We start from the raw sequence: 12,893 nt of genomic DNA on the forward strand, positions 1-12,893 counted from the left end.
TACCCTAAATGTTTAAGGTATATTATATGGAAGAGTTTGTGTGAAATACAAGAAGAGACTCAAAAGTTTCTTTGGTGCAAGTGCTTCTTAGCTGTATGGAGAACTGTGGACAGACTTGAAAATTGAACCAATGTCTTCCACATTCTCATTTCTAGTAGCAGACTGTGACAAACTGCCCATTACTCTTACCTTTCATGAACAGAATGCTTTGCTTTTGATCTAGAAATAGATACTTCTTTTTTTGTAAAGAGAGAAGGAAGTTCTGAAGTGCTGAAAACACCATAAAATAGAAGCAATCGTTCTTTGGTCATCTCTACAAATAAACTTTCCTCAGAACAATTTTGGCAGGAGTCAAAAATCCATGTTTACATAATGATAAATTCAGCTGGGGTTTTGTCTTATTGTGCAAGTATCTGTGGTCTTTCATTTACCAATATGTCTTATAGTTATGAATTTGGTAACATAATATAATGTAATCGTCATTCTAGAGTAGAAAGAGACGAGTTTTCCAGCCAGGCTAATTCTATTCTTTCTGATGAATAAAGGGAGGAGGGATTGCATCTGGGACGGTGTTTCTTGTTCGGTAAACACCTACTAAGAACTGAGCTGACGCTGCTCAGTATCATCTCAGAGACCACAGAACAGCCACCAGATGTTACCTGGGTAGAATTTGGATCAGATGAGAACAGGTGACATCATTGAACAGTCATATTGCATATTCCTAGGTCAGCCAGTCATTAAACCAAGTTCTTTCTTTGACTGCTTTGCTGCCTCTTTTTCACTTGCTGTGGAAGTGTTTATACATGTATTTAAAAGAAATACATGAAGATGTTTGTTCTCTAGCAGTTTCTTCAGTATGCACTTCTTATTGTAGTTAAAGAGCACTCTGTATTTCACAGAAAACCCGATAGGACCTTGTATCTCTTCATATATATATTTATGTTTTTTATCTTCTATCTTTTATTATCTAAAAGGATGTTGAGATGACTACATTCTTTGTGTTTTAGGATTTCATCTGTTTGTGAATGCTTCCTCTAGAAACGCTGTTTTCTTCTTGTGACATTATAATGGGTTCCTTGTAAATGCAAGATTTCCAAAGTACCACCTGACGCACCGTGATTACTCTTGCATTCCTTTCCTCCACATCCTCTTTTTTTGTTATTTATTTAAACTTTAAACACTGTATGCCTAGAACTTTCTTTATGCTCTGCCTACCACAAGGGAGCTGTGACTGGAGATGGAGCCTCTAGGTGACACCGTCATACAAATAATCAGCTATAGTGAATATGATTTCAGTACAGAGAGGATTGATTTAATTTGGGAAATAGCCAGCAGGCAGGAAGCCAGAGCCCTGTTTTCATGTGTTTCTGGTAACCAGTTCAGTGATACAGATGGTGGGCAGGGACACTAGAATACATGAGCGCTCTTGAAATAGAATGGGATTGTTCTCTTTTAAAGTTTTCTATGAAGTGTCAACAGCTTTCTAAAGTCTAGCACAAACTCCTGACATGTAAAGGGCTTACATGATGGGTCTGGGATAAGTCTTGGCTGAGTGTTCTGATTTTCTCGCTAAGACCTTTGGCTCAGGAATACAGACAGGAAGGGCTCCATCTCCCTGGGAAGGCTCTGGGGTGAGGATGTTTTAATTGCAAAGTCTTCCAAGGATAGGGGAAAATCTAGTGGCATTATAAAACTGCCCCAGGAGAATATTTGGAACATTAAGATCCCTCAACTCTTATCATGGAAAGTGGACTGGTATAAGTTCTAGTAAGTCTGTGTTTCTATTCTTTAGGCAGAGACTTTGTCTCTGGTTGCTTGGCTTGATGCTAGTCATCCTCTTCTCCCCCCCCCCCCCCCCCCCCCCATATATTGCATAAAATATATGCATTATCTATATTAAATTCCTGAATTAGTTTAAAGTTGGTCTACTTACAACCTTTACAACATGATGTGGCTTTCTGGTAGAGAAACCAAAGTAAGCAAATAAAGACTGCTGAAATCTCAACCAGTTTACGTAGCTGCGGGTATGCATAGTCAGGTAATGGAGGCTGCAGCTTTGCAAGTTTTTTCTTTCTCTGATCTGCAGAATATGCCATCTTCTTTCAACCAGCTTGATAGTGATTGGCCATGGTTATCTCAACTAGGTATCATTTATGACACTGGAGCAGATGATGTCTCATTCAAATTGAACTGATTCTTGATTAGAGGAGCTAACTCCCTGTCTGGGAGACAGCCACCCAGGGCTGCCAGTTTCTTCTCTGGTCAGTCTTGTTGCCTGCAAACCATTTCCAGGCATGGGAAACTGACTGCTGATGGTTCTACTCACTCTCTTGTTTGTGCTTTCTGCCTACACTAGCTTGGTGGTGTTTTCTCCTCTTTGCATCATCTATGAGAAAGTCTAACACAGATCTTATATTGCTGAAGAGCTGAACCATGAAATTCAACTCAAAACATTCTCATTTCTCTTCAGGTACAAGTTTCAGGTCTTCTTTCTTTCTCTTACTGGTCATTCTGCTTGCATGGTGATATTTTTCTTTTTTAAGAGACCATGGAGTTGAGGAGACGATACCAGGAGCCATCCCCAAGGCTGTCTCTCTTCTTTGTTACGAGGCCCAGATCCTTGTAACTTCTAGGGATATATCTTACTCGCTTCTTGACAACATCAAGGTGGTTTGGTTACCTGTTGGTATTTTGGTAGCACCCCAGGCTGGCTAGACAGCTTGGGTATTTTCCTCCCCTCTTATTGGTAATTATGCAGAAATAATTACATCCAGTTCCAATTCAGTTATTCATTTTCAATAGCAGCTACTTTGGCACAGCACGTCATCCAACAGATGTTTTCATTTGATTCCAATCTCATGAGCCAACTGAAGTCAGCAGTTGTGCTGTATTTCTTTCAAAGTCATATCTGCATTCAATCAGCCATGCTGCCAGGCTTAACAGCATGCTTTGAAAGCAAGTCTTCCCTTTTTTTTAAACCATCCAGCTCTACAAAGAAATAGTTTTATTCAATTACTTTCAACTACTGTCAGGCCTTCAAAATGAGGTTTGGAGACACTTTTATTCTAGTATAACAAAAATCACTTACCCTCCATGCCAAGAGGAGGTGGGGAAACTCTTCTGCCACCTGCTTTATTTAAAGCAATACAATCTTTTGCAGGTCATTTAGGTATCACTTGTAGCACAGAACACCATAAATATGTTTTGATAGTTCTGTTGTGCACCATAGTAGGGAAGGCTTGCTCAACAGAGCAAAGCTTTTTAGTCCAGCATCTGATTCTCACATTGGAAGAAGATGTAATGATAAGCGTTATTTAGGAAAAAAGAAGGAACTCAACTTACTAAATCTTCTTTTTCCAAAACTGGATGAATAACATGGCTATGCATTTTAAAACTGGAACTTTGAGAAATAATCTGATGATGACTTTGTTAATGGAACCATCAATCTCTATGAAATAAATATAAAAAGGTTTGGGAGACTTTTGTGGTGTACACCCTTATCTCACCCTCCAAAAATGAATAAAAGCAAAACAATGCATCCATAAGAAGAAATGTGTATATTTCAGTTCAAGAGTTCCTACGGCCATTGCTGAATTACTTCTTTTGAAACGTGTTTAACTGCAATATTTCCTGCATATTTGTGATGTAAACCTGCACTTATAGATGCCAATGGAAAGCTCCTAGTGGTGCCAGTGTAGTCTCTCATATGATTTTAGTACTGTAGTTTTCTCAGTGTTAAACCTGCTTTTGCATATGTGGTTGAATTTATCGGGCAGAATAATAGAGAAATCAATTATTATCTCTTTATTGTTAGAGATTTTCTTGTTGACATTTTGTTCCATTTGTTTCTTAAGTATTTTTCAGGATTATTGCTTCCATAGTTGGGATTTAATGATCAAACAGTTTCTTTGAAGATTGGGCTACTGTGTTTCTACTAAAAGTTTTTTGTCTCTGTGTTTTGAAAAGGTACTTGGGTTCTGGAACAGCTCCCAATAGTGGTATGGTCCTCATGGAGGTTGGCTTACTCAGTGGTTTCTCTGTGTCACCAGATTTCATTCCATTAGACAATACAGTTAAGAAGATGGAAAAGGACAATGGGAGAGTCAACCTATACTTAGACTCTGTAAGTTGAAAATAACAAAGAAATATGTTTGTAGTGGTGTTAATCTTAACTCTGCCATTGTTTGGTTTAAATTTGGAAAGACATTATGATTCTCTTCTTTGGGGAAGTCAACATCTGCTCTTCATGTTGAATTAATAGTTCCACTGTTTTTTTAGTGAGACTGTTTGGATAGGTACAACTCAGTTATATTTGTAAGGAGTTTCTAGATTAGGCCTTTTAAAAATCATACATAAAAAGGCAGACATTTGAAGAAGTATGTAATGTGGCCAAAATGACTACAGATGAGATAAGCATCTTTATATACATCCTGACTCCAAGTCTTTAGAAATGAAGTGGACTACTGCTAAGCTACAAGTCCTTACGTCTAACATGAAACCACCATCACCAGGGTTCTCAGAATGTTTCTCTTCTGTTTTTCCAGCTAAATGAAACACAGGTTTGTGTGGATATTCCGGCTGTGAGAGACTTCAAAGTGGCAAATATCCAAGATGCTTCAGTGACTGTAGTGGATTACTATGAACCTAGTAAGTGTCAGTCATTCCAAAAGGATCTTAGTGATTCAGAAGTTTAAAAGAAATTTCTTTTTGTGGAAGTAGGACAATTTGTAGTGAAAAGAAAACCGCATCAATCTGAAATTTACTTTTTTAATTGAACTGCAGCCTTTTTGGACATTGACATGCCAAATTTCCTAACAAATAGTAGTGTTTTCCCATATATACATTTACTGTCCTAATGGATTGGTTCCTCAGCTGGTGTGAATTGTCATAACTTAATTGTCAGCTGGTATAAATTGGCTTCAGTCCGGCCTAATGTGTTCCCAAAGCTACCAAAATGAAGCAGGAACTTCACTGTGGTTCACTTACCAAGTTAATGATTATCTTTCAAGTAGCTTTTCCATCTGTTTCTTGTTTAAGCTAAGAGTCCCTCACTGGAGAAAATGCTAGGGTCTTGATTTCTATAGTTATGTAAAAAAGATGTACATGGGAAAACCAGTTTCAAAGTTGTTTGGGTTGGGTTGGTTGTTTGGTTTGGGGTTTTTTTTGTGTGTGCGTAGAGTGTGTTTTAGAGAAAGACAACAATGTACAAAGCTCTTGGGCAAAATGAAAAGCAAAGAAAGATTACAGGCTGCTGGAGGAGATAGTAGAGAGGTTTTCATTACACCAGCCAGCTGAAACATTATTAAAGATTTGGGCTTGGTTTGAGATAAAGGCATAAAAAAATTGTATAGGCAACTTTCTTCATGTTGGTTTGTTTTAGCACAAAACAAAAGACAACCAAATATGCTCTGATGTGTACTGCTGCAGCTAGATGAAGATCACGTTTATTCTATGTAGGCTGAAATGTTTGTTTAATCACAGAATTTTAAACTAAAATAGGAAATTAGCAGGTGTAACTACACTGTCCATTAACCTAGAGCATGTTTTAAGGCCTAGTGGCTTAACAAATCAGAGCAATTTTTATTTGAGACAAACACATAACACTTAGAATCTATGGCCAAAACCAACTTCCACATGCTTCGACTCAGGACCTTGTCTTCTATAAGAATGCTATTAGATAGGCTAATGAATATGTGTATTAAAAAGTCACATATAAATGCACATGTCAACATTTTTATTCTATTTAAATACATTTAGTATCCATCACTATTCAATCAATATTGATTTAAAGATATGAATTAATATCCTTAACGACTAAAATTTGTATGACATAGTGCTGCAATAGAAAGCTTTAACTTTAAGAAAAAGATTGCCTCAAATATTATTTTACAGGACACCCTTCCTATTACTATGTAGCGTAGACATATGATTGGTCAACGTATACACAGATGCCATGATTCTGAGTTCTCCTGAGAGAACTCCTTCCTATCTGATACAGGAACATGCTTTTATTTTAATCTCTTCTTTTCCGTCATTCTCATAGTTGGTGACCCAAGCTGCTGGTGTATTTTTTATGTGATGGTGACAGTCAGATTCATGTAATATTCAGAGCTGGGAGATGTCTAAGGAGTCCTCATGCTCTGGCATTTATCAAAAAAGTTACGTCTATGTGGCAGATACTACAAGCGGTGTAGGTATAAGAACTGGCTTGGATGCCAACACAGCAGTGCCAGCAAGGAGATCTGCCAGGGTTAATATACACAGCTACTCAGCACAAATGACTGCAGCTTCTCTTACCTGACTTTGTTCAGAGCTTGTTGGGTGTCATTGTTGGGTAAACATTTTGGCCTGTAGAGGTCCATCTTTTATTTTATTTTATTTTTAATATCTTGAGGCTTGAAAGGAAACTGAGTGTCATTTTACTGAAAAAAATACTAATGATAAAAAAAGAAATTGCAGTGTCCCTAGTTGGAATGACAACCTTCAAACCAAAAAACCCACTTATGGGAATGAAACTTTGCAAAAGCTTGTTCTGTGAGCAGTTACCATGCATTGATGGTTTTGAAATGAATATGATTTCCCAGGCTTCTAGTCTGTTTGGCTCTGTAGCAACCCTTCGTGTTGAAGGATGCTTAGCTTAGACAAGGAATGGGGGAGCAAAATAGAGGAGCAGGGGCTAGGTGAGGTGGGCAGTCCCAGATTAAGGAACCTGAAGCTCCCAAACATAATAGTGAGAGAGAAAGGGTCAGTTATGAGAGACCTAGCTCTTAAATGTCATAGCCAGTAACCTGCCAGGTAAAGCATCCGAGTTTCTTTGTCGTGGGGGTTGCTGTGTAGGTAGGGGCAAAATTCCTTTTAAAATGTTTGACCAAGGTTTGTGAACAGATTGGGACTAACAGTTGAGGTTGAGTCTGTGAGAGTGTGCCTGTCACCAAGCATTTGCCTGAATATATTGAGAAGATTTGGATGCTTTGGGAGAAGTAAAAAGATTAATGCCTAGGCTTAAAAACCCACTCTGGGAAGTATTTTGCGGTGTATGACAAGGTCTGTATCAGAGTTCAGTGCATCCATTAAAAAATACTTTCTCTGTGAAGCTAATTTGTTGGTCAGCTCTCAGAAGTTCATTAACTAATGTTGACTAACCTTTCTGAACAGGGAGAAGAGCGGTGAGAAGCTACAATTCAGAAGTAATGCAAAGTATAACCCCTTGTGACTTCTGTGAAAGTGATTGCAGTCTTTGCCACCGAGATGGTTCTCCAGCCTTGCTGCAGCACTCTTCGTTGGCCTCCTTGTTCTGTGTGCTGTTTGTCCTTCATGTAAACTTGCTGTGCAGTTGGGTGCTGTAAAAGGAAACAGATTAGGTTTCATATCTAAGGTTTCCATAAATTATCCAAAGAAAATTTTATGTTCAGATACCAGCCCGTCTTTAGTGATTACAGTGACCAAACTCCTGCTGCGTTCAGGGAGAGCTGGGCTGGCCCATATGGTAAATTTCTGGCTGTGCCAGAAAACTTCTTTAAGAGTCTGCTGGAAAAACTTTCCAAGTGTTAGTTTCATACTGAAGTTATTTTCTGAAGAAGCACAGAGTTACTGAAAAAGCAGTCTGAGAAAATACAAACCTAGCTCCATGTTCCCGCCACCTTTTTACCCCAGCTTTCAATTGTGCTTGTTTTTTAGGGATGTATGTTAGTTTACCGTGCTTTTCTGAAACACTGTCTGCTTCTGTCGGGGTGTTGGTAAGCAGAGCACTAGGACCTTGGTATCAGAGCTCGCTTTCTTCTGCTCTGCAGACATGACACTTAACATTAATACTGAATTTCTCCGAATGCTCTCATGGGGAATAATATGAAAAATAAAAGGAGCTGGCTTCAGAGCAGATCCAAGAGCCAGAAAGTGCTGCATTCACAAACTGCTGAACGCTCCAGAAAATTGTCAGTCTTTTTTTATCATTACAGAGAAGCTAGGTGGATTTTTTGCCAATTCATAAGCTAATCATGTTTGAAAATAAGGCCTCAGGATGTTCTCAAGCATTTTACTCTGAAAGGCTTTTACTGTAAATGCATCAAAGATGGAGTCTATGTCTGAGACTATTTTTCCAGGGTTATTCAGAAAGAAAACTAATTCTCATTCCATGTGAGAATGCTGGTGTCCACTGGCATATTTATGGCCAGCAGGATGAAGGTTGCTTTGATCCTTTTCTGGTTTTTGGAAGTCTTCTAGAAATGTCACTCTGGGGCATCATTTATGTCTTGCGTTTGCAGTGTCATCTTTTCAACGATTTAAGTGGCAGAACCCTAAATGGCTGTTTGCTGCTCTCCGTGCCCTGTCAGCTGGCTGGCCCTGGATGCCGTCTGTGCACGCAGCTCCTGCGGTGGGTTGGCGGGAGAGGCTTTTCAGAGGTGTGGGCTGCACATGCATTCAGTCCGGCAAAACAATTGACGTGCTTGCTTAACTTTAAGCACATCCTTGTATGCTTAAGTGCTTTGCTCAAGTGGGGTGGAGGCGGGGGACGCTGAAGAGCAGCAGGCACTTACACCCAAACCTGCTCTTTGCACATGGGGAGAATTACAGGTCTCTGTGAATGCAGAAACGCCTGAGCTTGGGAGCTCTTCGCTCCTGAGTGAGTGTATGAACGTCTTCCCTGTCTGGCAGCCGATTTATCCTTCTCGAACACTGCCTGTGATATCTAATACTTTCTTCTTTTTGATCAGGAAGCCAAGCTGATAACATTCCTAGTTACTAAAATGAAGTTAATAGCTGTCATGCTGACTAGTGGAGGTAGAAATTTTAAGGCTATTGATTCCCTTTCTTTCATGCCTTTTTGAGACGGAGTGTGTACGTGTGCACATGTAATAATATGGCAGTCACTTTCCTTGAGCAATTTCTAATTGTTATTCAAATTTTGCTACTGCTTAAAGTGTATATATTTTTATTTTATGCTCATCTATACTTTTGTTCACAAAGGAAATTAGTGGATGGTAGGATGGGAAGAGGCCTGAACTGGCTGCCTTCTAATACCAAGGTATAGGTTTTTAACTGCAAAGCTAGTTTAGGTGGGGTTATTTGTTTTACTTTAGCTGTATTTAGAATTTACAATGTTTTTCACAAACTTGGGGTTCTGTTCTGTCTCTCTGGTAGAGCTTAGGCCTGGTTCTTTGTAGTCCGTTCGTGCTTTTCACTTGTGCTTGGTGCACTTTGGATCTAGCCCTTTGAATAGTTGATTCGTGCCTTAACGTGAGTGCCTTTGCTGCTCTGACCCACGTGAAGCAACACCGTATTTATTGAAATGCAAAGCACTGCTTAGTCAGTAGGATGCAGGATCTGACCCTCTGTAAGTCATGCCCTTGGTTACACGGGTCCAAAGCTAACAGAAACCAAGATACAAACTGAAACGCATCTTTGCATCTCAAATCCTTTACCCATGTGTGGGAGGATAGCTTGAATTGTGCCAAGTGTAAGATCTGGAGAACACTCACACTCTCAACTGGGATCTGTTTTGCTGTGGGTTTGATTTCTTGGTGACCTATGAAAGCAGGTGTTTTGCCTTTGGGGACAGCAGCCTTGACATGTCGTTTGCCTCAATTTAATGTAATTTCAAGAACCCAAAGCTCACATACTTTCAGTTTTTACTATATGAAGAGCTTCTAAGAGGGACATTGATACCTGATTAATCTTAGGATCTAAAGAGGCTTATTTTCTAAACAAGATGTACTGGAGATAAACTACTCCTTTGCAGTAGATAGTAGGAATAAATCAGTTTTATTTTGCAGGCAGTCCCAGCTTCCTGAGTATCCTCCAGAAAAAATGGATTTAAACTGCTCAGCCTAATTTCAGGCAGTGCAGCTTTTCTTAGTATTCCCTTCCATTTGTTTTTGAGACAAACACCACATGTTTTTAAATGACTCTTGGCTGCCTTGCACACCCTACTAAGAAGCATCAGTCATAATGCACCATATCATGGAAATTGTTGGAGTCAGCGAACAAACATCCTCTTTGATTTTATTTTTTTCTATAGAGCAGGTATATCATTACAGACACCCAAATCTGCTTCTATACTAAGCTATTTTAGGAACAGTGTACATCACATGACTTTAAACAAACGTTTACACCGGGTGGCCTTTAACATTCCTACACCGATGCCTTCAGTCACTTTGCAGTTGCAGCTAGTGCTTTGAATGAGTTGCAGAGGATAAGTTTTGTATTGTGTGTTTGCAGTGAATGGAACAGAGGAAAGGGAGTATTACGTGACATAGTGACTTTTTTTTGTTCTCCTCATCATCATATGTAGGAACCTTTACACAAATGCTCAGCATACATATTTTTCCATTGCCCTGTAAAGTCAGGTTTTGATGTTAGAAGGGCCATGCTCCCACTGAAGGTATTAGGAACTCTTTTAGCAAAAAATCTTTAGGAGCTCTTTAGGAACAAGGTCTTTAAGGAGCTTTAAGGTGTGGTGCTAAAAGCAGGCAGGAAAAGGTATTTCGTGATGGAGTTTTCACGTTGGGTTGCCTGAACATTTCTGCGTGGTTGCTGTTTCTTTGAAATCCGAGTATTCTCTGGTACTTCCCGTGCCTTTTTCAGCCGCATGCTGTCAATGGATATGGTCTGTGCAGGGCCATTAATACGCTATTAAATCAGTAAGATATAGTCATTTATTTAGGATTGAGTTTTAAAAAACCAACCATAATGCATTTTAAAGTATCTCCCGCCCCCAAATTCTGTCATCCATGATCCTAGCCGAGGTTTTCTGTACAGGTTTCCCTGTGGGTGTCACCTAGAAACGTTCTGTACCGAACGCTGTTGTACGGAGCAGGGAACGAGTGCTGCCGAAGGCGTTTACAGCACCTCGGGGTCTGCACGCTGGGCCAGCTCGGTGCCTGCTGTGGTTTCCCAGCATGGCACTGCCGTGCTCCCATTTACTTCACAAGCAGGAGCTTGTGGCTTGTAGGCGTCAGTGGCCCGTGATAAAAGGGGAAACGGCTGGACTGGTGCAGGAGAAACAGAAGAGCCAAGGTCCAACGTTAGGTGCCTCTCTTTTGCCTTGAAAGTCACTGTTGAAAATCGGACCTAAGATTCAAAAATTGTTTTTAATCAGTTTTCAGAATATTATCCTAGCAGTATTTCTCCAGATGTGTTGTTCAAGTTGGTATGAATATTGACAAAATTTGGTTTAAGCAGATTGCTGTAGAAAGCATATATATTTACATAGCCATTCTATAGGCTCCAGTGTATGACAGCGTGCAATGTGTGTGCAATTAAAAACATACAAGATCTTCACAAAGTGCCCAAACCAGTATCACTGTGTGATGTTCTGTTTTTCAAAATACACAGTTACGGTTTTAGGAAAGATTATATTTGGAAAGCAACTGGTACCTAATGGCATAATTTTTCTATCATCTCAAACACTAAGAAAGGGTATTCAGTTTTAATTCTAATGGCCAATAATATTTCCATCGTAGCCTTTCTTCTTCTACCATAAATCTTTAGGCAGTGAACCATATTCAAGTGTTTAGTCCTCTAAATACACAGAAGATTTTGAAATTGGATGTTCTCACTAGTAATTTATCCATAAAATGCAACAGCAGTATGTGATCAAGTCTGTTGAGTTATTATTAGATTCTCCTTTTCCCCATGTCAAAATATTTGACTTCAGTGTTGTTTCTTATTCAGTTTATTGTATTTTTGTGTGCCACTTGGAAATATCATTGCACTAAAGCTATTCTATGCAATAAAATCTGACAGTGTGCCGTGTTAGATCAATCCAGTGATTATTTTTCCTAATGGATAGCTTGTTATTTTCAGATGCGTATGAGCATTAATTGCTTATGTGCTACATTTGAGTCACCAGAACTCCAGTGTTAAGATTCCTCTTTAATTTCAAATCATACATTGTATTTCTGTCTTTCTTAGTGGTTACCAAAAAGCTTTATCAGCCTTGTTCAGATCTTATGATGTTATATTATGAATTGATTTTTCTGTGTTTTTTAGTACTGTTAGGTTGGGTGGGATACTAATACGAGGAAGAAAATACAAAAAATGCTAGCTCAAAGGAAGTACCGTGTAAGCAGGTGTAATGGACCATACATTAGCTGTCCTACTGGCTATTGCATCTCTTCTTTTTCCATATCAGGCCTTAAGCAATTTGAACTAAAATTCTTGGCTGCCTTGAGACGTAGTCAGATGCCCACTTTGATCTAGTTTAGGATCATCATACGCATTTCCACTTTTGATCAAATCAGAAATGGTAGAAAAAGAATGCTTTTATGAGCTGTTTTGAGCAAACAGAGGTGAACTAACATGCCAGCTGTGCAATTTGCTTTTGTCTTTTCAAATAATAAAGCAAATGTTAAGGAACTAGACTGTTTCACAGGATTTTGCAAAATTGTCATTGATTTATTTTTCTTCAAATAAAGTTTGCAATAGCTATTTTTAAATTCCATTAAAGATGACTTTTAATAATATATGGCTAGTGTTTGCTTGTTTAACCATACAGCCGCCTGTAGTAGATCGCAGTTTCTGTACTGGGTCGACCGCTGCCCGTCCTCGGCATGTCTCGGAGGCTGCCTCAACCTGTGTTTTAACGCTCGTAACTTGAAGAAGTGGTGCAGTGGTGACTTCCATGGTCAGGCTGCTAACCGCGACCTGACAGATCGTTGTTTGGGACTTTTCCAACTCGGGGGTCACCACATTTTAAAAGCATATTATTGTAGGCAAGATGAAGTTATTAGAAGCTTTGCCTTTAACGTCAACAGAAGTAGTATACCTAAGGTTATGGGATGAACTCAGAAGGCAGACCCTTTGTGATCACGGAGAACCTCAGGAACTGTATTTTCTGTGAACAGGAGCAAACCTTTCAGATGATACAGAGCTTAGTGCTGTTTGGGGCCTGAAGT

At 39.3% G+C, this 12,893-nt stretch overlaps 1 protein-coding gene across 1 annotated transcript in view; it reads left to right on the forward strand.

Moving 5' to 3' along the window:
- CD109 (CD109 molecule) overlaps positions 1 to 12,418 on the forward strand; it is an 83,445-nt gene extending 71,027 nt beyond the window's left edge. Inside the window, exons 31-33 of the mRNA XM_049818149.1 lie at positions 3,967 to 4,123; positions 4,545 to 4,647; positions 7,156 to 12,418. Of these exons, the coding sequence (XP_049674106.1) occupies positions 3,967 to 4,123; positions 4,545 to 4,647; positions 7,156 to 7,346 (451 nt within the window). The 3' untranslated portion in view covers positions 7,347 to 12,418. The remainder of the gene's footprint in view (positions 1 to 3,966; positions 4,124 to 4,544; positions 4,648 to 7,155) is intronic.
- Positions 12,419 to 12,893: the final 475 nt, after the last annotated feature.

This window comes from Accipiter gentilis, chromosome 15 (assembly GCF_929443795.1).
Source record: "Accipiter gentilis chromosome 15, bAccGen1.1, whole genome shotgun sequence".
Lineage (NCBI taxonomy): Eukaryota > Metazoa > Chordata > Aves > Accipitriformes > Accipitridae > Astur > Astur gentilis.